The 24,711-nt window shown below is 36.7% G+C and overlaps 5 protein-coding genes across 7 annotated transcripts in view; 2 read left to right on the top strand and 3 right to left on the bottom strand.

Moving 5' to 3' along the window:
* Positions 1–5,310, bottom strand: part of LOC111444941 (phospholipase SGR2) — a 12,195-nt gene extending 6,885 nt beyond the window's left edge. The window contains exons 1-7 of one of the 2 annotated variants that reach the window (XR_002710762.1): positions 4,547–5,310; positions 4,068–4,168; positions 2,513–2,707; positions 1,699–1,854; positions 1,338–1,409; positions 1,091–1,243; positions 389–439 (exon numbers count right to left, since the gene is read on the bottom strand). Coding sequence is in view for 1 of the 2 variants with exons in the window: in XM_023083094.1 (XP_022938862.1) it covers positions 389–439; positions 1,091–1,243; positions 1,338–1,409; positions 1,699–1,854; positions 2,513–2,707; positions 4,068–4,168; positions 4,547–4,790 (972 nt within the window). In the remaining variant the exon portion in view is untranslated. The remainder of the gene's footprint in view (positions 1–388; positions 440–1,090; positions 1,244–1,337; positions 1,410–1,698; positions 1,855–2,512; positions 2,708–4,067; positions 4,169–4,546) is intronic. The other variant, XM_023083094.1, reaches the window with a different exon arrangement.
* Positions 5,311–5,764: 454 nt separating this feature from the next.
* LOC111445549 (tubulin-folding cofactor E) lies at positions 5,765–10,113 on the bottom strand. Its single transcript, XM_023083997.1, has 15 exons — positions 9,712–10,113; positions 9,355–9,525; positions 8,948–8,994; positions 8,248–8,394; positions 8,078–8,152; positions 7,701–7,813; positions 7,455–7,594; positions 7,302–7,363; positions 7,057–7,164; positions 6,935–6,969; positions 6,620–6,685; positions 6,446–6,537; positions 6,282–6,358; positions 6,131–6,208; positions 5,765–6,060 (listed from the first exon to the last, which is right to left on the bottom strand). Exons 1-15 carry the CDS (start codon positions 10,019–10,021, stop codon positions 5,962–5,964), a joined length of 1,620 nt encoding a protein of 539 aa, XP_022939765.1. The 5' UTR covers positions 10,022–10,113; the 3' UTR covers positions 5,765–5,961.
* Positions 10,114–11,125: 1,012 nt separating this feature from the next.
* Positions 11,126–18,351, top strand: LOC111445615 (putative esterase/lipase HI_0193). The gene is made up of 13 exons (XM_023084116.1): positions 11,126–11,545; positions 12,996–13,127; positions 13,277–13,303; positions 13,855–13,942; positions 14,501–14,544; positions 14,918–15,016; positions 15,512–15,569; positions 15,684–15,736; positions 15,999–16,100; positions 16,373–16,438; positions 17,460–17,581; positions 17,682–17,853; positions 18,001–18,351. Exons 1-13 carry the CDS (start codon positions 11,195–11,197, stop codon positions 18,067–18,069), a joined length of 1,383 nt encoding a protein of 460 aa, XP_022939884.1. The 5' UTR covers positions 11,126–11,194; the 3' UTR covers positions 18,070–18,351.
* A 676-nt stretch (positions 18,352–19,027) lies between these two features.
* On the top strand, positions 19,028–23,342 carry LOC111445188. 2 transcript variants are annotated; one of them, XM_023083429.1, is made up of 4 exons: positions 19,028–19,535; positions 20,281–20,406; positions 21,805–21,953; positions 22,365–23,342. In XM_023083429.1, exons 1-4 carry the CDS (start codon positions 19,268–19,270, stop codon positions 23,040–23,042), a joined length of 1,221 nt encoding a protein of 406 aa, XP_022939197.1. In that variant the 5' UTR covers positions 19,028–19,267; the 3' UTR covers positions 23,043–23,342. The 2 variants fall into 2 exon arrangements, with proteins under 2 accessions (XP_022939197.1, XP_022939198.1); XM_023083430.1 differs by lacking the exon at positions 20,281–20,406 and having other exon boundaries at positions 19,034–19,535.
* Positions 23,343–23,968: 626 nt separating this feature from the next.
* On the bottom strand, positions 23,969–24,711 carry LOC111445395 (ethylene-responsive transcription factor ERF020). The gene has a single exon (XM_023083742.1). The coding sequence runs from the start codon at positions 24,564–24,566 to the stop codon at positions 24,138–24,140; it is 429 nt and encodes a 142-aa protein (XP_022939510.1). The 5' UTR covers positions 24,567–24,711; the 3' UTR covers positions 23,969–24,137.

Here is a 24,711-nt window from a genome sequence, read left to right as displayed (position 1 = left end):
AGGGGGGGGGGGGGGGTATTATTCACATATTAATAAACATGATTATCTAAAGTAGTAGTCCAATAACATAATCCCATTTATGATTGAAAATGGATGCAAAGGAGAATCGGAACAAAATCAACTATAATGAAATTTGTAAGAAGAGAACAAAATTTCAACTACCATATTTTACTAAATTATTTTGAAACTAAAATGAAGTGGATTACCGTCCATAGCTTACTAATATTTCAGAAATAATCAATTATAGCTTAATAGGGACATAATAATAAAAGAAAAAAAAAAAGAAAAAAACGGTAGGACACAGACATGAAAAAATTGGAATGTCATATCCTAAATTTCTGAGAAGGATATAATATGAATACATGAAGCTCAATGATAGCAGACGTACCTGTGAACAGTAATCGTCCATTTCTTCTTCCCTCTGCTGACGCAAATCGTCCTTGAAAATTAGAAGAAGAAAAAAAGTGAGGAGAGAACAATGATAAAAAAAGTTCATATAAAACGAAAAAAGAAAGAGAAAATTAATAAATAAAAAAAGAGGATAGAATGCCTTTCATTTTCCTCTAATTTGAAGTAAACCTAACCTTTTTTTTTCGTCCTCAGAAGGAAACACAATTTCACTTCCGCATCCACCCAATTTTTTATCATTCAATCTAGCAGAAAGTTATTTAGCATTCCTAAGAGGGAATTGATGTACTATTATTCTATGAGGGAGTCCCATCTTGAATGCTTTTCATGTGCACGGATCAAAGTCAGAAATGTCTTCAATGGAAAACAAAATACAGTAGAGGCATATAGTGGAAAGAAGCCACATAATTTTCAAGAGAAATTATAAAGAAAAGATGGATAGAGGTTAGAGTGCATTTTAGTGAGCTTCAACATTTCAAGAAAAAGTACCAACGTTTAATGTAAGAATATTAGAGCTGAGGTTTCACTCAAAATGGTAGTTTTCCCCCCATATCAAGTAGTATTAAGAATCCGCCAATAACGGTCCTTTCTTATGAATTGAAGTTTCCATCAGAAGGGGGTGAAATATTAAGACAACGGCAAGGTTATACTAACAGAGCTACGAGACAAAAGAGATACAAACCTGAGTAGGTTTAGGAGAATTAGATGGGGAATAGCCACGCCTTAACTTAATACCATTGCCACCCAAACTAATCACGCTAGAAAAACCAGAAGTATCAACATTCAGCCAAGCCTCCCAAGTATCATCTTCCCCAGTGAAAAGAGCATGAAGTCCCTACATTAGGGATTTCAAGATAAATCAGGAGCCTAAATTTCATGTAATGATGAGACAACAAAATAAGTCTCCGAACTCCAAATAATTTACATACTGGGGTAGATCCTTGTAAATCAACTCGAGATGCAAAAAGTCCAGATGGCTGAAATGTTCTCCGGTGCCACACCTAGATCAAAAGCATCTTCATCCATAACTTGCTAATTATTAAGACATTTAAAAAGGAAAATTCAAGTTTATAAATGAGAATAAACAAGAAACTAAACAGCAATAAATGAAAACATTTCACATGGAAGCATTTTCTTCATCGTGAAAACTTTGCGGTGCTTTGCATACAAAATTTTCAAACAAGAATTCGGTGATTGGATAAAAATAAAAGAAGATGATCTTTTTTTATTTTTTATTTTAATGGAAGGAGAAGAAAAAGGAGGAGGTCTCTTAGAGAACAAAAAACAAACCTGACTACGATAGGCAATTTCTAACTGTTCACCAACATCCTCCCGCAGTGGAAGCCAATCAAGTCCACCTTTACGAGCAAACCAATGACCTCTCATCACACGGCGATTTTCAGCATTCCAATATACAGGAAAACAATGCCTCTTCACTAAATCTACCTGCATACATAATATGATTTCAGTTGCAAGCATTTGTATATTAAACAGAAAAAAGAAATACTTTCACAACATATTTAACTTTGGATATGATATTTAAAATATATTCTAACACCAAGACTTCAATCAAACAGAAAGCATACATTAAAAGATTACAAAACCCTTAACTTTTGTAACGTTCATATTCTTAATAGAAGAAAAGAAAATATTAATTAAATCCATTCGATCAAAACAAATAGGAACCTGCAGAAAGTAATTATAAAGTGGACCACACTGTTCGAGTCTCTATAATAAATCTATCCAGTAGGCAAACATTAATTAGTGATACGAATATCTCAATTGGTCATGAACTGTTGACATTTAGGAACTCAAGTTTTTCTTAATTATCCCCTTTTGATAAGCCCATTAACCAGAAGAAATAACATAACTTACATCTCCCAACCTTTGACATTTAAACAAATCTTTGTTTTTGTACAACACATTCCACGAGAAAAACAATAAATGCTTTCCATGCCACAGAAACTACGCCTAAATGTGTTACGCTTAGCAACAATTGGATAGAAGAAGGTGCTAGTATAAAACGAGATAGTGCTATAAAAGATGGTGCCAGTATTAAACAAAGAAGAAAAATTCTTTAAATTATAGATTACATCAAATTGACCTCATAGAGTCCTCCTTTGACAGGGACACCAACTCGCTCTTCTTCGATGTCATACAACTTGGCTAATTTAGCGACCTCTGAAGCAGATTCGTTTCTTTGTTTATCAATCTTCAGACTAGAACCAGCTCTTTCTTTTGGCCCTTCACTACATTCTGCATACTCTTTCCACCAAATAGAAAGTAGTTCTTCCTCTCTCTACATTCAAATCCAAGAAATGTAAATAATTTTTTACCATTTTTTCCCATTTACTTCAAAAAAGAAGCAGATAAAACAAAAATCATATATAAATAAATAGTTGAGATATGTACATGGAAACACACACACATAGAAACATACATATAAAGAGACAATAACTTCTATTAAAATGATGAAAAGTTGCAACCGAGAAGACCCAAATTAGCATATAAAAAGGTACTCCAGTTGGCATAAAAGAGAGATATTACAAACTGATTTTGAGAGAGTATACCAACTTGAAGTGACGATAATCACTAGATCAAAAGGATGCCCTCCTTCCCACGTACGGCATTAAATATCCTACAATTCCTTCCTTAACATAATTCCCATGAACCAGCCAAATAGTGTTTCCAAAAACATTCAGCTCTCCTCTTTCAATCTATGTCCATACAGAGTAGGTTCCACCATATCTTTAATTGAAATAAAGCGACCCAGCACCAAGTTAAACTTACTAAGAATCTAGTTCCAAAGTTCAAAAGATAAATATCTAGTCCCTTGGAGAAGATTCAATAAAATTGGAATGATACAGAAAAATCTAGTTCCAAAAAGAGTTGGCAAAGGAACAATGAACGAAAAGATAGTGTTGAAGAAAATTGTTCACGTCTTCTCTGTAAGACAAGCAATAGTCAAAACTCATCAAACATTAGTTCTATCAAAGCCTTCAATCTCTTCTAGTAGCCATAAATTTTTAGCCACATAAGGTACATACAATGTTGTTGAGGTGATTCCCTTAACGAAAGGCCCTATACTTCATCTTTCTCTCTCTCTCATTACGATGACTTTGATGTTGAATCTCAAGTTAGCCTAAGCAGTGTGAAATCTCTTGTGTAACCAATGGTTACTCACTTTGAAGATATGTAGATAAAAGACTCCCTTTTTTATGCTTTTGAGTAGCTATTTTAAGAAAATGTAGGAGATTCTCTCCTCCCTCTTCGGTGCCTAGTCTTTTTGAAGCTTGTGGTCTTGAATTATGAAAATTTTCTTCTTCGTCTTCTTAAGGGTTACTTTTTAATCAAGTTTCCAAAGAGCCCCTTTTTTTATTTTTGCATTCTCTTTTGGCAGTTCGAACTTTGGGGCTTTCGCTCTCGGAGTTAGTTTGGTTCTTTTTATCTCATCTTTAATTGTTGTGGTGGTTGTTCGAGTTTGATTCGGAGTTGAGCTTGGTTTGATGAGCCCTTTTTGTTTGCTAGTCATTCTCTTTTGTTTGTGATCATTTTATGATCTCATGAGTAAAAGACATTGAAAGACATTGAACAAGCAATTCATGAAATATGGTTGAAAATAAGCATTAATTGAGTACCCAAGAGGTTGAAAAATGCACCTGCAAGAAAGATGCTTCTATTGCGAGAGAGTCCCTCATGCCAAATCGAAGATAGTCACCCTTCCCTACTATTTCAGTCTTAGGAACTGATGCAGCTACCTCTGTCCAAACATAAGCAGCAGAAAGTCATCAAAAGGTTAGAAAGCCCTTTGATTCTAAATCTCCTAGCGAACTCCAATTTTTAACCAGAACATCAACAATATTACAACTTTAATTTTTCAAGTAGACAACATAAACATTATATATACGTATATACAGTTTCAGAAGTTTATACGGTATTAAATGGCCGTATAAATTTTTTGAATTAGTCTTCCTAAAACAAGTTTCTTAGATTCTTCGGATATGATTCCGAGTGAAAACCTAAAAATTTGCCCCAATTATTATCATCTTGGTTTTCAAGTATGTTCGTTTCTCGTCAATTATTCACAGGTCGCATTGGAAAACGTACCATTGAAGATGAAGAAAATGAAAGTACTCACCATTACCAAGCAAAGGTACTTTACAGAAATACCAACGGACATCGCCGCCGTCGGAAGGACTCCTTGTCTGTGCAAGATACTTCTGCCGACCTACGCAATGCTCGATTACATCCTCCAATTTCGCAATGTTAGATGGCGTGTTTTTTAGAGAATCAGGGGACGCTTCTGGAACGACAGAAGAACCTATAGCTGCCGAAATCAACATGTCATCGTCACCCATATTTTTCGAACTATTTACATCCATTCCGGCCTCTGATACAATAATTTTTGCCTCGGAACCTATCACTAAGAGGTTCCGAAGCAGTTGCAGGACAGGTTAGCTCAGAGGATTGAGCAAGTTATCTTCCGTTTAGAAAATCGTCGACTATGACCCGAATCCAACACCCAGCTGAATACTTCGAGATCCCAGAAACACACAAGCACATAACGTAACAATTAAGATGAGCAGCACCCAATTGAAGTACCACGCACGCCACCCTGCAGAGCAATTTTATTCTAACTTAAAAGGAAGGGCGAAATAGAGTTTGACTGGCGCGGTTTAAGAATTTGGCTCCACGAAGAACAATGTAAAAGGGCTGGAATTATATGAGACCAAGTCGAGTAACAGATGCCTCCTGGCGAAGATGGGAATCAATAGCCATTGAGCTGATTGCCCTGCGTGTTCGATCCAAGGGGAGCTTCGGCGGGGAAAAGATGGCGGTGGGCTTTGGCTTCTGGAACGGTTAGAGACCGGCGGTGGCAGACGCACTGCAGCGGTGCGGTGGTTACTTGAAAATTGAAATGTGTCTCAATTATTCTTATTCTATTATTATTATTATTATTTATTATTATTATTATTATTATTATTCCTTGGAGTCCAGTCGTTTGGTTCTTGCAAAGGGCAAATTTTCTGGCTCTCCCTGTCATGGGAATTTAGTTTAAGAATATATTTTTATTATATTGGGGGACCAAAAAAATTAATTTGAGATTTTTTTGTAAATAGATTTAAAATGGATGTAACTAAAATTTAGCATTTTCATGGTAATTAGAAAAAGAAAAACGACATACACTTTAATTTCTATTTTATTAATAAAAATTACAGTTAAATAAGTAATTTATCTTGAATTAATTCATTGGAATCATTAATTGCTTTAATGAATGACATATTTATAAAAATTTATATATACACAGTTAATTTAAATATAATGAATTATAGAAACAAAATATGAGGCAGATAAATAGAATAGAAGATCAGGCAATTCAGTGTGATTTCACGATTTGTTTAAGCTGTGAATCTTGGTCAAATGATATAAGAACATCCGGTAGAGAACCAACAATTAAAAACATCTTCCAAATCTGGGGAGCAGGAATCATGGGAATGCCAGAAAGAAGGAAAAAGGAAAAAAATTGAAGAACCTATGGGGGGTTTATTTCCTTCAACTCTCTTCATCCACAAGAATGTTGGATCCATTAGCAACCCCAAGATCCATAAGAGATGCCATATCGTCCTCGAGCGGTATCGGCACGGGGGAATCCTGAGAATGTAAGGTGTGTTCAGTTGCAGCAGGTTAATGAGTTGGGTATTGAGTAATTAGGAGACCAAACCTGTTCTTGAAGATACAACTTTAGCCTCATACATTTTAATTTGAAAAAGCTTTCACAAAGCATCTTTAACTTGCCAACCTAAAGATGGAAAGAGTCATTTAGAGTGAAGCAGTGAAACAGCATGTTAAAATAAAAAAGCAAGGACAGTAACTGTAGTAGTGAGTGGTAATTTCTTTGTCAATGGTGGCTTCTCCCCGATTGATGCTCCCACGCAATTCAGGGTGATTGCTGGATAAATTTATCAAACAACTATTCAGCGACGATAAGGAAATGTTCTAAAATGTCAAATATCTCAAATTCAAGATTCATTCCTACATATGAGCCCAGATGCCAGTTTCTGAGGTCCACCAGCTCCGACCGATACCCTATTATCTTCGATCCCATAAAACCTCTTAAGCTCTTCAAACCTGATGCATAAATATATCAACAAAAATAACGTTCCCCGGGGCGCAGCACGGGGTAAGTTCAGTTTTAGTTGAATGCAGTTACCTAGGATGTAGCCTTAATGTTTCCTCAGGATTGCTATCCAACTTTGACATAACCATGCGTACGTAGCTGCAAGAAGAATTGAAATCACTGAATAAACGGATACAAATGTTCGAAATTTATAACTTCGAATGAACCACAGTTTCCTGAAAGGATTCAAATGTTCTTCATAATAACTTCACATCTTAAACATAGACTATAGACTCGCACCCTTACTCCCTCTGGTTATATCAAGACTACTCATATTACCAATATATCCTTGTTAGTACAAAGAAGGGGAGGAAACTAATAATGCATCTAAAATATTGATTTCCGCACCGTATTTCAGAGTCTCTTCTTTCACGAGGAGTTACCTAAAAAATATATGAGAAAAAAGTTTTCGGGTTAACGATAATATAATAATGAGAAAAAGAAAAGGACAGCAAATGCTTCCAAACAACCTCACTCCCATTGATTATTTGAACTTTAGACAATCGCGCAATTAAAACATATCTGGGAATCCCACCCCTCATGGGATCAGCTATTGGATTCTCTGATAGCCTGATGTCCTTGAAGGAAAAAGAAATGAATAAATAAAACGATAAAGAACTTGAAGTTCGAGTCGATAATGTATCTGCCAATGTTATTAGGTTTTTCAATTCAAGAACTATCCCTCGTATTGAAATAATATATATTAAAATCTTACAATCAACTGAGGAAACGAGTTTAAAAAGTCGATAGAGGCCAAATCATCGATGTTGTTGCCTCCTGAAGTACATACAGAAATAGAACAAGTCAGAGAAGTAATTAAAAGAATCTATAAAGAGATCACAATTGTTAAAGAACCTTGATAATGTACCAAGAAAGAGGTTTCGCAAATTTCGGAATGGAAAACAGTCTCCTTGTGGTTCAACATCTCCAAATAACTTGTGTAATTCATCCAAGCTAGGATAAAATATACGACTCAATTTGTTGTTATTCAACTGAATCTGCTTCAAGCTGATAGCATAGTCAAAGATTCAAAGGAAATACAGTGAAATAAGCGAGGGTTCGACAACAGCCAATTGTCCCAATGAAGAACAAAATAATAATAAAACAACAATACCTTCTTAATTGACCCAGTTTCAATATTTCGCTCCACTCAGCTATACAGTTATTTTCCAGATTCAGAAGTCGCAGAAGATTAAATCCTTGGACCATAGGGGATGATGATTCTGGCTGAAAACGAGATCTCAACAGAAATACAGGTTAGTTGTTCGTATTATAGAACTAAGTGACACAATTGTAAACGGATTAATCGACTTTATAAACCCTTCTATTATTCGATTCATTTCTGCAACTCACAAGCATTGAAAGACTAAATTATTTCCCATCAGATGAAATCAATAATCAATGCAATGCAATGCAATGCAACTGCAACAAGAGACTAAATTATTATGTATTCATCCAACAATTACAAAGTTTAAGGATCTCAATCAGTACCGTTACTGTGCTTATTTTATTTCCCATCAGATGTAGTTCTTCGATTGTTGGCAGAGAATGTTCAAGTGTTTCAACCTATCATATAAAATTAACTCCACATATAATATGAATATATAAAGGATAAGGAGAAGAAAAAAAATATATATATCTCAACCATACTAACAACTAACCTGCATCCAAGTTATTCCAGTATTGTTTAGAACTAAAATACGAATGTGATTCAATTGAACAGGCCCTGAGATATCACGTGACAATAAGTTGTTCGATAAAATGAGGGCTACAAGAGCTTGTAATTGGTCACAAATGATGCTAATATCCTGCATGAATATATGAAGTTGACAATAAGACAATAATGTTCAGAACTACTAAACTGCCAACAAACAAAGAAATTACAATTTGGAAAACAAAAGAAAGATGCTCGTTCTTTCTTTCTTTCCATCTTTTTTATTTCTTTGATGGGACTAGATCGAAAAAATTGTTCAGCAGGGTATCAGACCTTCCCACAGGGCACGATACAGAACAAACCTCAAAGACATTTACGTTAAGAATTCACTGGTTTGGCCATTGAAAAAAGGCACATATACGTCGAACTGATTGAATTTATACAACCACATATTAAAAAGCAAAGGACAACCCTCATCTTTCAAGCGAAAAAAGGAACACAATGTGTTCTACCAAGTTTTCACCCTGAAGAGGTAAACAACTGATCAACGTAACATAAACCCAAGTATTTTCTGAAAAAACAACAAAAACTCTATGGTGGAGTCGAAGACTGGTGTTTAAAACCACAGTTAATTGCAAGTTATGACTGTACATTTTCAGTGTGGGTTGCTAAGAGGGTGAACAATAATGGTTTTCTTCAACACGTACCTTCCAATCTGATAGCAAATTTCCAGTAAGGTCGAGCTGCTTTACGTCTGAAATGGAGACATTACAGATGAAACATATATAATCACATTAGAATTATAAATAGCGACAGGACAAAAGATTATCCCATAAAACAGTGATCCTATATCTTTTCTCTCCCAAAATTTTTATTGTTTCTTTACACAAACATTCCAAAGAAAGATCTCGTAAAATTCATCAAAAGAAGCTTGGCATCAACTTTAAAAGGGTGATCATCAATGATTAAATGCTTCAGCTCCAAATGTCTGAGTGTGGTCTTTTGCTACGCTGGTTTAATACAATGTTTCTCATATAAACCGCATCATGAAAATCAACAACGTATTTGAAGTTAAGAAGACAAATGTATACTTCAATGAGGTCAAGAAACTTACTTGGCAAGACAGAGCCAATCTGACATGGATTTCCAGGAGAGCTAACACCCATATAAGACAGCGATACACTAGTTAACTCCTCAAAACGACTAAGCTTGTCTTTAATAAGGTCTTTACCCACGAATTGAACAGATACACGCTTGTCACTGGCTGAGAGTACGTACATTTCATCTGCAAGAGAGCAAATGGCAACGCAGGACAACCCATTACCAACAAATTCAGCGCAACCGTTGAATTACATTAAACAAGTTGAAAATAAAATTTGAGTTTAGGCAGTAAGATTAAGTGTACGATATACCACAATTAGGCAGCCATGTTAGGAGCAACTAGACAGATATTGATAGCGCAGATACATACCCTCTTCTTCTTTGGTAGAGTCGCCTCTATATCTGAGCTCCAACGCTTGGAGAAGCGAAACGCCGAAACTCAGATTCTGAGCCCGAACAAAAGAGCCAGATCGTTCTGACTTTGCCTGGAAATACCGGACCCCGTTGATGGAGCCGTCGTGCTTGCCATTGCTGTCGTCCCAATCCACTCCGATCCAGGTTCCTGAATATCCTTCCAGGGTTCCTACGAAAGCCACTGTTCCGACACGTCGGGGATCACCGACAAAGTGGACTCGCTGGCCCAGCCTGAACTCCAGCTGAAGCTGAATTGAGCCTTGCATCTTTTCTCCTCCGCATGGAGATGGAAGAATGTATGGTAGAATTGGATCATTCGAAGTATTAGTTATTCTAAATATTGGATCAAAGAGTTGAGTTTTTTGTTTTTTATTATTATTATTGTTGCTGAATAACCTAAAATGAGACCTACACATGACCCATCCCATCAAAATAAAATTAATTTCTTTTCTTACTAAAATTTAAGCTTATTTGGTACTCCGATTTTGCTTTATAGTTTTTAACTTAGGGATTAACTGTTAGACATATCTGTTTTTTTTTAGCCTTGTTTTTCAGAATTTATTTTTATTTCATTATATCCCAATTTTGAATTTAAAGTTTTAAAATGCATTTAAAATATAAAAACACAAAATAAATCCTACTTATAAAAATACAAATGACAATACTACATATCAAAGTATTCTTGGTAGGGATGCCGATAACATTTTATTGTGATTAAAATGTTGTGTATAGATTGTACGGTCTAAATCTTACCGTAAAAAAACACACAATAATACTTCAAAAGTATGTTCAATACTTAACTTGCTTTAGTACAACATGATTAATAACCCTTTACACAATAAGGTTTATTTTATAGTTAAGAAATAGAAGTTGTAGAAATAAAGATCATTCGAGACTGGATGGGAAGAAGTTAATTTAGCTTAATTTAGCTTGAATCAATCCTTCATCGTTTTCAAGTCCTCTCTCTGCCTAGCTTTTTTGAGTGTTTGCTGTGCCACCGTGCCGGGAGTGTGAGTTGTATTCTCCATAAGCCTCCAAATATTTTCTACAGGCGGAAAAAGACCTCTCTCTGAGATATGGTGAATTGTCACATAACACTTTCCAATTTAAGATTTCACCAAACCTTGAACCAACAACAAACAACCCTTGGTTTTCAGAGGGTTGCTTTGAAAAATAGCTACTAACATGAGAGTTAAAGAAACTAATGAAAATAAACTTGAGAGGTGGATTTACAATATCTATTAAATACATAATAAAAATTTTAATAATTTATGGAACATTCTCCCTTACAAATTTAGGGGATCAGGTATAATTTAACCTTAATTTAGAAAAATGGTAAATCATAATTGTTGGCGGGCATTAGGCAACACCGTCTTTTGGTTGCGTTATGCGTACGTGTGAAACATGCCCCAGGCAAAGAGTCGCCCGCGCATCCCTGGATGGTCCAACTAACTAGGGACACCGCGTCAGAGAACCTTCCTCGTTCTTTCCGCCTCTCGTTTTCCCCTCCTCTTTTGTTCTTTCATTTTTCGTCATCCGTCCTCTGCACCAATTTCGCATACAATACCTGCACCTACACGTTCCCCCGCCGGATCTTCCATCTCAAAAGGAAGTTCTCGGCTTATGCTTTACTTTTTATGTTCGTCTGCCTTGCAATGCCGATAGCTGCGAGTTTTGCGGCGACATTTTCGGGGTCCGTTGTTCATTTGGCCGAGACAAGCTCCAGGGTTCGTTTCGATCGCCGCATCAGTCGGCCTGCTAATCCGGCCACTTTCAACTGTCCTTTTCAGGTTTTTTTTTTTAATAATTATTATTCACATTGTTTCTTTCTTTACCGATTTTATAAAATTTAAACGGTAAATGCAAAAGAAAATATTGCAGATGAGTTTCCCCCCTTCTCCCTAGTTTTTAATACCGACGTCATAATTGCAACGCAATAATCGAAACCGTCCATATTTATTCGTTTTCTCTCTCACGGTCTGTCATACAACATGTCCAGCGGAAATGTCACTATCCCCCAAATGTACAGTAGGATATTGACTAGTTGCCAATTTTTCTTACTCGGGTTACATGCTATCAAAGTCGTCGTTGTTACCTTTTCGCTTTTAGCTTATAACATTACTTTATTTAAAATTGTTTTCAACTTATTTACTCGCTCACATTTTGTAAAATATTCTCTCAAACGTGACATGAGACTCGGGCGTATGCCGATACTGTCCGCAAAGTCCGAATTTCACACGACTGACTTGTTCTCTGAATTAGAACAAGTGGCGCATAATCGTTTTTCAGCTACCGGAAGAGTGCAATTGTGATTTCTTAGTCTATTCTATGTATTCATCAATCAACTTAAAAGTTTAAACAAATAAATTAAATTATATCAATACTTTAACACCGAGGTTAACTTTATTATGTTAGGGAGTTATTTGTAGATAAGCTACAATCCCATTTTTATGTTCTAGGCTACTATCATTTCACTTGCCACCACTCACCTTTACTTTCTTTTCTTCGGGCTACTATGATGTTTCGGTCTGTTAGGTTTCTCTTGTCTGTCTATGGATTCGACAGTTGATTAAAAGATTGACGAAAATTTTCAGATCTATGTTTATTTTCAATTCTCATAAGTATTTCATCACTTAATACACCCTTCCTTCTCTCTTGGGGTGGATGGTGTGTAGCTATCCACTATAACCCTTTCCTACTTTGAACTCACCTTTAACTACATGTCATTCTAAGGTGTTACCAAATTGAAGAGTCTTATCGATGAAAAATCATAGATTGAATTGCCAAATCAAAAAGAGGGTGTTATCATATAGCTTTGTGTAGTTAAGTTTACGGGTTGGAGATAAACGGACTTGAACCATTGACTTTTGCCACAAATCACCGCCTCTCGGGCTCTCAACTGGTTCTTCCATAGAGATCAACATAGACAATAACTCGCTCCGAAGTCACGCCTAATTGCCTATTCGTCTTCCTACTTGAGGAAAGCATATCAGCTTTACCCTTTAATTTTTGTTAAGGCTTACATCCCCTAGAAACTTAATGTCTGCTCAGTCACTCAGACCACGTTGATTGAGTTTTTATTATTACCAAATGGTGTCAAAATGGTATCTCAATTGCTATTTATAGTTAACTTGTTACTTGAACAGAATTAATCTATGTTACAATTGTGGATGGCATGCCCAAGAAACTGTGTTTCAGGTTGGAAAATGATTAGTATGTGTTATATTGTGTTTTCTGCAGAATGGCTTGCTCTTGCCCCGGCTTGCTTATGGTCACTCAAGGATTGCAGTTAAACCTTCATCTATCCGTGCAGCATTGTTGGATGAGACAGTTGCACATCAAAATCTCAGAAAAATGAATTCTGAAGTATTGGTATCTACTCTCCTCTAAGGCTTGCAAGGCTAATGCCATTGCCAGTCCGTGTTAAACTTTCTGTTGCTTTAATGCTCTTTAATATCAAAGAACATAAACTTTTACCTTTCTGTTTTTCATTTAACTTGGGCTATGATTCTTTTTCACAGGCATTTGATCTAGTTCAAGGAGCACTCGTAAGTTTTATGCATCCCTTTTACTCTTCATGGGCCTTGTATGTAGATATTTTCTTCATTTTTCATGTATGACTTTAGTGACAGGACTGACTAGTGAAATTTAGTTCTGACATTTGAGTTGGTCTGAGCCACCAGGTTGAACTTATTTTGTTTTTCTATCTTACATGTGGGATTCTTTGATCTTTCACTCTAACACATGCCAACAAAAATTTGGAAAATTGCAAATATTTACCTTTTCAAATCATAAACGTTCTGTAGAATTTCTGTCAGTTGGGTCTACTGGAGCTCTCACTCTCAATAAACAAGAGTACATCAAATATTTTAGAACTTCTTTTCTTTTCAGTAATCTTATAAACAATGTGCTTTAGTGTGTTTTCTTTTATATTTTTAAGAATCAGAGATTGTGCAAACTGCAAAGGTTCTGGTGCAATCTGATTTCCCTTTTTATGTATAAATAATTACCGAATATCAGGGAGATGAAGGTGTATGTATTGCTGTCACATGCTCTGTGGGATCTACTGTTAAATGGTGTTTCTCTATGATCTGAGCAGGTAAAGTGGAGTAATGTAATGGATAGATCACCTGATCCACCAACAGCAGTCTTTCTGCATGGAATTCTAGGCAGCAGAAAGAACTGGGGTATGTACTTAGATTTCTTGAGTTGTATTGAATATCTTTCTTAACCTGCCACATTGCTGAATAGCTAAGTGACATGGCGCCGGTGTTGATCTTTTGTCATGATAGATGGGTCGGTTTGATCACATAGTATTTAGCCACAGACTCACTTGATGTTCTCACAATGGCTTGACAATCAAACGAACTAAATAGGACAAGAGTTTGAAACCTTAAACGATAATTATCATTTGGAAGATTGCACTAAATAAAACCTGATATCTTTGTATTTCAGGTCCACATGAATTATTGAATTAAGGGAATTAATTTACACCATCATGTTAGTTTAACGGTATAATTTTGCATCCACTTGCTAATTTTCCACATCCGTGAAAAAAGATATGCTGTAATCCTTGACGACAATGTAGGAAGATGGTGGAAACTTGGACCGAGTGTTGTGTGTGTGTGTCGCACATGTAAAAGAATAGATATGAAATTTAGATGTGAAGATCATAACTCTATTTTTGGCCTTTTGTAACTGTAGCTTTGATAGTTGGAGTGCTCACTTGATAGCTTATGCTACAGGAACCTTTGCTAGAAGATTGGCAAAAGAATTTCCAGCATGGCAGGTAACTTTTCTAATGGTGTGGGAGGATTGGGGATGGGGGGTCTACTTTTTTTTCTCTAAAAAATATATTTCTTGGAGTGAAAAAGGTTGAAGCTACAACTTAAAGCATGTTTTAAATTTTCTTTTTTGTGTTTCTCACAAGACAATTTTTTTCATGCTTGCATTAGCGTTAAAAACCACACGGTAACGCCTAACTCATGCTTGAAGCTTGCTCAGTGTTCTTATATCTATCCAATTACTGTTCTCTCAATCTTTTGGTTGCATTTGTAAGTGTTAATATCTAAACACCATTGGCTGAAACTTAAGGAGTGCATCTTGGTTTTAAGTTTTAATGATGTTGAGCTTACATTCATTCATTTGTTGTTATTTTGCAGTTTCTTTTGGTGGATTTGCGATGTCATGGTGATTCAACCTTTACTACGAAGATGAGCCCTCACACTGTTTCTGCTACTGCTCTTGATGTATTGAAGCTGGTGCGTGGTCTTCGGACATTGCATAAAATAATTAATTATATTAATTTATGGAAAATTAGACCTCTTCATTTTGGTCTAAAAATATTTTTCTTATAATGCACATGCAATGCATTTGTGCATGTGTCTATGCATACATATTAGAATGGAAACAGTATTTTTTTTTTTTTTTTCTTTTTCATTTTACAGTGTCTATGTAGGAAAATGAGCGTTGGGATTGCTTGAATTTGTTAGTCTAATTATATATGAATGAATACGTTTGTAGCTAAATGATGTAATGTTTTGTGCCATCATCCCCTGCCTTGTATTTGGTATACAAAGAATTAAAACTAAGTGATTGACGATAGTATGTTGAACTTATATTTGGCTTCAATTGTCTAGTTTTCGATGAAATCATTTACATTTGCTCCTTCTCCTCGAGGACACTATATTCTTTATTTTAAGTGTGATGTAGAAAGATATACGACTGTTTTCTGAACTCCATTAATTGTTTATTAGGTCCGACAGCTGAAAATAACACCTCGAGTTCTAGTTGGACACAGCTTTGGAGGAAAAGGTATTTTATAACGTAACATGGAATGTACACTAACTCAATTTGACATGAAATCTTAGGAATTTTTCAAGTGCTAATGGTACTAGTGCTTACTGCACCTTAAAATTCTCTTTGCAGTTGTCTTGAGTATGGTAGAACAGGCTGCTAAACCTCTTGCTCGGCCAGTGAGAGTAGGTTCTTTCCTACTGACTACTCTCTCTTTTAAACTTAATACGTAGGTATTGGGAATTTGGAAATGCTCTAATCACAGAAAGAAATTTAGAGAAGTCATTAATTAATGTTCTATTCTGGAGTGGAAGGTAATTAAATGCTATAAATATGTTCATACGTGGAAGCTTTTTCCTCAAAGAATCGAAGTAGAGCTTGTGTCCTTTCTCTTTATGTTCCCTCCTTTTCATAATGTTTATTTTCTTTTTTTCTTTCTTTCTGTAGGTTTGGGTTCTCGATGCCACTCCTGGTATAGTTCGACCTGGTGGAGATGGAGAGGACCATCCTGAAAAATTAATATCCTTCCTAAGTATGCTGCGAAATGAGGTAAAATGGCAGTGTACTTTTTTATCCCCGTCGTTTCTCTCACTCTCTTTTGGCTGGGGGGAAGGAAACGGCCCCACTGGTTGGTTTTGTTTATCTTTTTATTTTAGCATTTGAACCACTCTAATATTCTTGCTACAATTGCCTCGTGGTGCTAATTGTTTTGTTTTATATTATAATATCCACATTCCAATATCTTCATCGGGAGATTCCACTATATATTTTTCACGCTTTCTTTTGTTCTTCCACTTCATATACATATATTTGGGTGACAGGTATCCTCAAAGCAGGATGTCGTGAATGCTCTTGTTCAACATGGATTTTCTAAGGATGTCGCACAGGTATATGATTTTTCTCTTAAACTGTTTAGTCGAGCAATTTCTTCGAGCTTGTATAGCATTCGAAGATGTCTTTTTGGGGTCTGGTGTTTAGCAGCTTTTTTTAGCATCTGTTATACGAAGACGTCATTCATTATTTGGATGTTTATTTTGATTCAGTCTCTCGCTTAAATATTTAGTCAACTTTGCAACTATTCCCCTATTTATTGTTGAATTTCTTCCGTTAATGTTTCTACTTGTGGACAAGTCTTGGTTGGGGAACATGTTTGTAATAGGCCAAGCCCACCGCTAGCAGATATTGTCCTCTTTGGGCTTTCCTTTTCAGGCTTCCCCTTAAGGTTTTAAAACGCATCCACTAGAGAGAGGTTTCCACACCCTTATAGGGAACGTTTCGTTCCCCTCTCCAACCAATATGAGATCTCACAATCCACCCCTTAGGGGCCTAGCGTCATCGCTGGCGTACTTAGTGTCTGGCTCTGATACCAAAATGACACAACCCAAAATTCGAAACTTAGGAATCAAGGGTGAGACCACCATACTATGCAATGAAAACACGTATAAAAGAAAGAAGGAAGAAAGTTTCACGGTAAAACTTCAGCGATTAGAACTTTTTTAAAAAAAGAAGACAAATGTTTATGTAGTGCATGAAATACGTAGGGGGTATTTATTAGGGGTACAAAATGTATGAGAGAACAAGTCAAAGCTCGACACCCGATTGTAAGTTTTGTGGATAATGTAATTGAATCGGACATCAAACTTAAAATCATTTTGTAAGAGATGTCTTATTTCCTAATTCAAGGAAGTGCCCCTTAGGAAATTGCTAAACGCTGTTTGTGTTTTTCATAATTTTTTTGCTTTGGTTTGTGACTTCAGCGTTCTTGATATTCAGTTTGCTGCAGTAGGTGTTTATCAATCCTGCTTATAACCCTAACTAACCTTGTTATGTAATATATCAATATCAATTTTTTTTATAAGATATCAATCCTGCTTTTGGTTTGAGATTGAACTTTCCATCGTTTCACAGTGGGTGGTTACTAACCTTCGACCTATTGGGCCTCGTGGTTCATCATCATCTGGCTTTTCATGGGCGTTTGATCTCAAGGGCATTGCTGAAATGTATAAGTCCTATGAAGAGACAGATTTATGGTAGTTACTTTAGATACTTTTTGTTTATGACATTCTTTTTTAAATGCTTGGAGTTTGATCACCCAAGTAGACTCCACAATCTCGTACGACTGTTTTGTAGGAAAATTGTGGAAGATGTTCCCCGTGGTGTGCATATCAGTTTCTTGAAAGCTGAAAGAAGCTTGCACCGATGGGCACTTGAAGACATTCGGAGAATTCATGCTGCAGAGAAACTGGCCGTTGAGGAGGGAGGTGGGGTTGAAATGCATGTCCTTGAGGATGCGGGTCATTGGGTATGGTTTTTCTTTTTAACTACAACCTTTGTGATGCTTCGTCCAAGCCACATTTAATTGATTCGGTTTATCTTAACGGATGGTTTGGAAGTGGATTTACTCATTGTTTTGGAGGAGGCATCTCATGCATGCTTTTTGTATGAACAGGTGCATGCTGATAACCCAGATGGACTCTTTCGGATCTTGTCATCCTCCTTCAAAAGACTCAGAACTTGAGGCAAGAAAGGCATTGTTGGTTGATATCTCAATTCCCAGTTCATATAGGCAAGCATAGGAACATAATTTTGTTTTATCTGTTGCACATAACAGTTTTGCCTTGTGGTTTCATTCTCGTAACCCCAAGCTTTGTTTAGCTTTACATGTCTCTGCCGTTTCCATAAAAGCTAGTGGATTTGTTTATGATGAATACGCTGATGATGTTCCACGTTGGCTGGGCTTCTTCACTTTCCAATCTTCTTTGCGTATTTACAACATATGAAGCTTAAATGTTGCCTCCTATATTAGAGCGCCACTCATTTTTATTTTTTGTGACAAGATTATTTTTCCATATATTATAATTAAAATAAATTAATATATTAATTTACTAATTAACAAGTTCTATATAGCTAACTTATGTTTATTGAAATGTGAAAATTTTAATTTATTTTATCTATTCAACCGCGATTGTTCAACATTTAAAAAAAACGATCATAATTAATTTCTCTCAAAGTTTTCTCTATTTTAATGATGTATTAATATAATGTTCTAAGACAAGTACTATCAACTATGCAATCATCTTCTTTTACAATAAGTTAGTATTTCAAATAAAAAATGAGTTTTGATGCTATATTAAAAGAAAAGTTCACAATTGTTTTAAATGTTAACTAACATGTAAAACTAATGTTTTAATATAAGATTAATTTATAACAAAAAAAAAACCCATTAAATTATTAAAAACACAAAAATGTTACATATATTAAAATAATATATAAGTTATTTAAAGATAGAAGAATATTGTTATAAAAAACATTGTTTTAAAACCTTACAATTTGGTAATACAAAGACGAATATTATAAAATTTGAAAAAATAAATATAATTATTTAAAGATGTGTGAGACACCTTGGAAAATTTGATGATTTCCAAAAATAAAGAGTGGGTTCTCGTAACAGGCGGGGAACATTAAGTCCGCTAAATTATGGCATCTTCGGTCTGTGTTTCTCTACATCTCTTTTTCATTCACTCTCTCTCTCTATCTCTCTCTCTCTGCCTTCACCTTAACTGTTAGCTGCTGATTGTTTGGCTTTCTATCTTCAATATATATCGCCTTAATATTCTCTCCTTTTCTCTTTTCTCCACATCTCTACTGTTCTCGGGTGGATTGGATCATCCTTTCCGACGCTTCTATCTAATTTCCCGGCCAAATTCGTTTCCGATATGGATCTCTTTGCTGTAAATGTCAAGAACACCGCCACTCCTCCACCGCCCTTCTCACTCAAACACTCCTTTCCCGACAGACCCATTTCTTGCTCTTTGGCGAAGCCTTCGAGGAGATTTTCTTGTTCACATCCCTTTGGCGCTCAACTTCTCCGCCTGCTTGAGATCCGAGTATTCAGGCCCAGGATTTGCTCTCCCGTCTCTGTCTCTCGCTCCTTTCTGGTGAGAGCGATTGCGAAGAAGAATCAAGACAATTCTCCGTCTCCTGGTACTTATTTTCTTCCAGAATTCTTCGTTTCTTGGGGTTTGTTCGTCCCCAATTTCCTTCTGTTCTTGTTTGTTTAGGTTCTTTCACGTCATGGCTTCCGGATTTCTTTTGACATTCCATGGCCTTTTGCTCTGCTTGGTTATGATTGCTGGAAAGTATGATATAGTATTGATTGCAGAATCGTCTAAGTAAGCTCGAAACCTAAAATCAGGACATGACCTTTGGTAGCATCATGCTTCTCGGAGTTTCGGTACAGTTATGTAATACCAGCTTAGGACGAGCAAGTTTTCCTAATTAACATCATACGTTTTAGTTGCCCAGCTGCCAAATAAGCCCCTTGGTTATGCATGGTACTCGGTACTTTCTTCTGTTCTCGGGAGTCTTTTCCCCTTTGTAACTTGCTTTTGTATACTGGCCATCATAGTGTGTGGATCCTTCATTATTACCATTATCTTCAATTCTTCTCATTTTATGTGCTGTGTTGTTAAACTAATCCATTTCCCGAACTACCTTATTTTTTCCTCTTTAAAATGATATTTTGGTTGGAAAATCTTTTGTTTTTGGCATGTTTTCTTGCGGGTTCCCTACTCATTAATGTAATTAAAGAGTTGGGATATGATCCATGTTGGAAAATATTTAAGAACGATCAACTAAATGATAAAAGTCTTGTTTCTAGTAAGGTATTGTGGGGCTATGCACATTAGTTATAGAAAGTAAGCCGAAGGTTAATATATAAGTCAGACAGGCTCAAACTTAATCAATGCTAGTCAGAAGACATACACACCACCCTCAAGGCTGCAGGTGTGCGCATCCACAAAGATTGTATTGAGTGCTTCACGGCATGCTCCCCAATTCGTAACTATATACTATGGTGAGGAACCTTTATATTTTCACAGATGTGCCTATTTGGTATGGGTGTTTAGTTGTGAAAGCTTGTATATCTGCATTTAGAGGTAAATGAAGTCACTGAATTGTAGCTAATGAGAATAATAGTGGTCAAACGATTGTGATGAATCGACATGGACAAACATGCCCATCAACTAACAACCATCCACAGTCCACAGTCTTTGAATAGGTCTTTCCACACTCGAGTTTTGCCCCATGAAATTCATTCCTGAAAATTTCCTCTTCTTTCTAGTTCTTGTTGCTGGATCAATTTTGTTAGAAATTCCTGCGAAGAATATTTGATTTTCCCAATAAGATTAGTATGATGTCGTATCAATCTTCGAAAAAGTGTTGTATTTTGAGAGGAGGATGCTCTTGTCACTATAGCACTTAAAGACGAAATTCTTGTTTTGGAATTTTTCTTTGTGCATACCTCACTTCTCTTACAATCTCCATATTACTTATTACTCTGCTTGTTGTATTATTTTACTTTCTCTATCATAAGTCTGTTAAAAAATCTGGCGAGACTTCGCTCTTCTGGACAAGTGCCTATGGAAATTGGATGTTAGGGGATTTTTTTTTTCTTAACTTTCCATTTTTCAATCTAAAAATTGGTTGTTTGGCCCACTGGTGTGCTCATCCTGTTTGCTGCTTACAGTTTTGAGTTCCAGTCACATATCTTTCAAAGTTCAAAATCTAAAATTATACATGGTACTCCTTATAGATGGTTAGTCTTTGGTATTGTTTTTCGTCCCTCCATGCTTCTAATGCCATTTATACATTTGCTATGTTTTTATCCTCTGTGGCTCTGCACATGTCGAGGACAATCAACTTCTTCCTTTTTCTTTCTTTTTTTTATTTTTATTTTTATTATGTTCTACATGTGCTTTTTCCGCTCACTGCCTTAAGCTAACTGTTCTCAAAGATTTGTGTTTCTGCCTTCAACAATTGCTTGGAATTAAGGAATCATAGAAACATTGCAAGCCAATACTTCAACTGACCTCCAAAAAGTTATAAAAAGGAGGAAAATACGTTGTTTAGTGGTATATCTTAGTAGATGTTACTTCAGTGTTATGTTGGAGATAGCTATAGATTCGTGGGACTTCTCTACTTTGTGAAAAAAGGAAGGTTTGGTAACTGAAAAAGAACAAGCTTCTCCACTTTATGAAAGTTAGGTACCGCCATCCCCTTGGAGAGGCTCTGGATGTTTTAAATTAAAGTGAACTGTTTCACGGATCGTAGGTAGCTTCTCCTTATGAATATCATTCTAATATTATCATCTGTACTATTTGAGCTATTTTTTATCCTCTATGTTAATAGGACTCCTCTTACTATGTCTACCATGATAAATATCATTTTTTTTGTTTTGATTTCTTAAGTGCAGAAAATGGAGATCACTCAGTTCCTGGAGACGACGCTAAATCAAACAATATTTCTGATGCCAGCAAAAGTAATGAAACTTCTTCCAAGAAAGCGCATCATATTAATTTGGACTGGCGAGAATTCAGAGCAAACTTATTCTCACGCGAGCAGGTGATTTCTCATTCTTCTTTTTAAATCAAAATTGATCACACTCCTTATTAAGAAAGAGGTATAATTTTGTAATTATGAGATACCACGTCTCTAAGTTTTTACTCAGGGTAGAAACCTGCTCATATATGGCTAAAGTTGTATTGCAAAGTTCTGTCAAAGAGGTGTGAGAGCAAAAGTGATCTGAGTTCTCTAGTTTCAATTTTTTCTCCTGTTGGGTCCCGGTCCCCTGCTTTGTTTTATTTGTTTTTTGTCCTGCTTTCTATTATGGGTGTCCGACTGGAAATGCTATTTGTCGTCTTATTCTAGTATTATTATCGGATTGCTGAAGAACATGATCTCAAACAAAACAAGTTCAATGAAAGAAATGTAAACTCCAATGCAACTATTTTTTGTGGTGTGAATATTTTGCAGGCAGAAAAGGTCGAAGCTGACATGGACGTCCAGAGTGAAAATGCTCACGAGTCTAAGACTCTCGGCCTGAAGTGGGCACATCCTATTCCTGTACCTGAGACTGGCTGTGTCCTTGTTGCCACAGAGAAGTTGGACGGTGTTCGCACTTTTGAGCGAACAGTCATCCTTCTCCTCAGATCTGGAAGCAGACATCCTCAGGAGGGGCCGTTCGGGGTTGTGATTAACCGCCCACTCCACAAAAAGATCAAGCACATGAAACCAACCAATCTTGACCTAGCAACTACATTTTCTGATTGCTCCCTACACTTTGGGGGGCCTCTTGAGGCGAGCATGTTTTTGCTGAAAACAGGAGAAAAATCAAAACTACATGGGTTTGAAGAAGTGATCCCAGGCCTCTGCTTTGGCGCTCGAAACAGCCTCGATGAAGCTGCAGTGCTGGTGAAGAAGGGAATCCTTAAACCTCAGGACTTCAGATTCTTTGTGGGTTATGCTGGGTGGCAACTGGATCAATTGAGGGAGGAAATTGAATCAGATTACTGGTATGTGGCAGCTTGTAGCTCAAATCTAATCTGTGGAGGCGCATCAGATTCCTCATCAGAGGGACTGTGGGAGGAGATATTGCAATTGATGGGCGGTGACTATTCAGAGTTGAGCAGAAAGCCTAAGCAAGATATGTAGTTTTCTATATGAAGGAACATTAAAAATCTCTGAAGCTGAAGGTGTAATCAAAGTTGAAGCCATAAAAGCTGAAAGCCAAATGTACAGAAGTTAGCTGGCTTTTGAAATTTAGCAGACTTCATCTCTTTCTCTAAGGACAACAACGATCTCTTATAATACCTACTTATAAATGTAATTTATGTAGAGACAGTATTGTGTTGTGTTCACATTTGCTTGATCGATTCAAAATAGCTTTAGAATGTGTCTATATCTGATATTAATTCAAACTTTTACCGTACGGCGCATGGCCAGGGCTGCCAACGTAATACTCATCCCTTTTGTTATAAATGCAACTCCCACTTTTGAAGGTTGAATTTTGTTCGTATTCACACGCCAAGTCAAGTCTTGGCGTCGCCCTCCACCTCCCCTCACCGTCCATTTCCTTCCTCCCCCACCCGCCCACTCTCTTTCACTTCTCCTTTCTAAACTCAATCCTCCTATTACAAATGATATCAGAATCAGACATTGGACGGTGTGCTAGCGATGCTGACCCCAAGTGAGGTGTATTGTGAAAACAAAATATTTCTTTTAAAGGTGTGGAAACTGGCTCCAAGTAACAAAATATTTCTTTTAAAGGTGTGGAAACTGGCCCCAAGTAAGGTGGAGTGTGAGATCCCACATCTCATTTGGAGGGTGAAACGAAACATTTTTTTTTTAAGTGTGTAAATCTCTCACTAAGAGAGAGATCGGGTGGCTAACCATGAGGATTACATAAATACTTGCCATAAAAATTTTAAAAAAAAATTTAAAAAAAAAAAAAAAGCTTTTCTACTTCCTAGGATACGACCACAATTTTCAAAGTATTTTTATTTAATTAATATATACAATTAAATCAGTAGTGTTGACTCTAAACCACCACAATTTTCAAAGTATTTTTATTTAATTAATATATACAATTAAATCAGTAGTGTTGACTCTAAACCATCGAAAGTTGGAAAGCCTGGCTGACCCCGGCAGCACTCTGATGGAAAGTTGATCGCTACTTGATACATATCGTATTCGTCCCATCCCAGCCGTTGATTCGAGGACGCGCTGATTTCGTCATCAAATTAACACTCACAGATAATCTTCAACGGAAAGATCTTGATCATTTGGCGCCGTATAGTTCTGAAATGTCCCTGCCCCGCCGCTGCTGCCCCGGTCAGGCAAGTTGTTACATATATACTGTGCGTCCACAGCCATGGCGGCGTCGGAGGCTGCCTTCTGAATGGAGCCAGGCGACATGTCGTCTCGGATAAGAAGGTGGTTGGTCAAGGGCAGCACCGTCGGCGGGAAGTTGAGGTGGTCCAGGTTTGAGGGTCTTCTCAGGCAATAATATGCGACATCGTGAGCCACGGCGGCGGCCTCCGGCGACGAGTAAGAACCTAACCACAGCCGTTCTTGGCTGCCCGGAACTCGGATCTCCGACACCCACTTCCCCCACTTACGCCGCCGTACGCCCTTGTATTTCTTCGTGTCACAGGAACTGGTGGAATTGGAAGCCATATTTGAGTGGTTGACTGTTTATTATTGGATTAAGCTGGAGTTTGAGCCGATGGGAAAGACGAAGAAAGATTTTGGGTTTTGGGGTTTTTATAGGTTGAAATCCAAAAGGAAAGTCAATTTCAATATATTAATTAAATATTATCGG

The sequence above is a fragment of the Cucurbita moschata genome, unplaced genomic scaffold (genome assembly GCF_002738365.1).
Source record: "Cucurbita moschata cultivar Rifu unplaced genomic scaffold, Cmos_1.0 Cmo_Scf00007, whole genome shotgun sequence".
Classification (NCBI taxonomy): domain Eukaryota; kingdom Viridiplantae; phylum Streptophyta; class Magnoliopsida; order Cucurbitales; family Cucurbitaceae; genus Cucurbita; species Cucurbita moschata.
The sequence above is the reverse complement of the archived record's forward strand: the minus strand, read 5'-3'. Positions and strand labels throughout refer to the sequence as shown.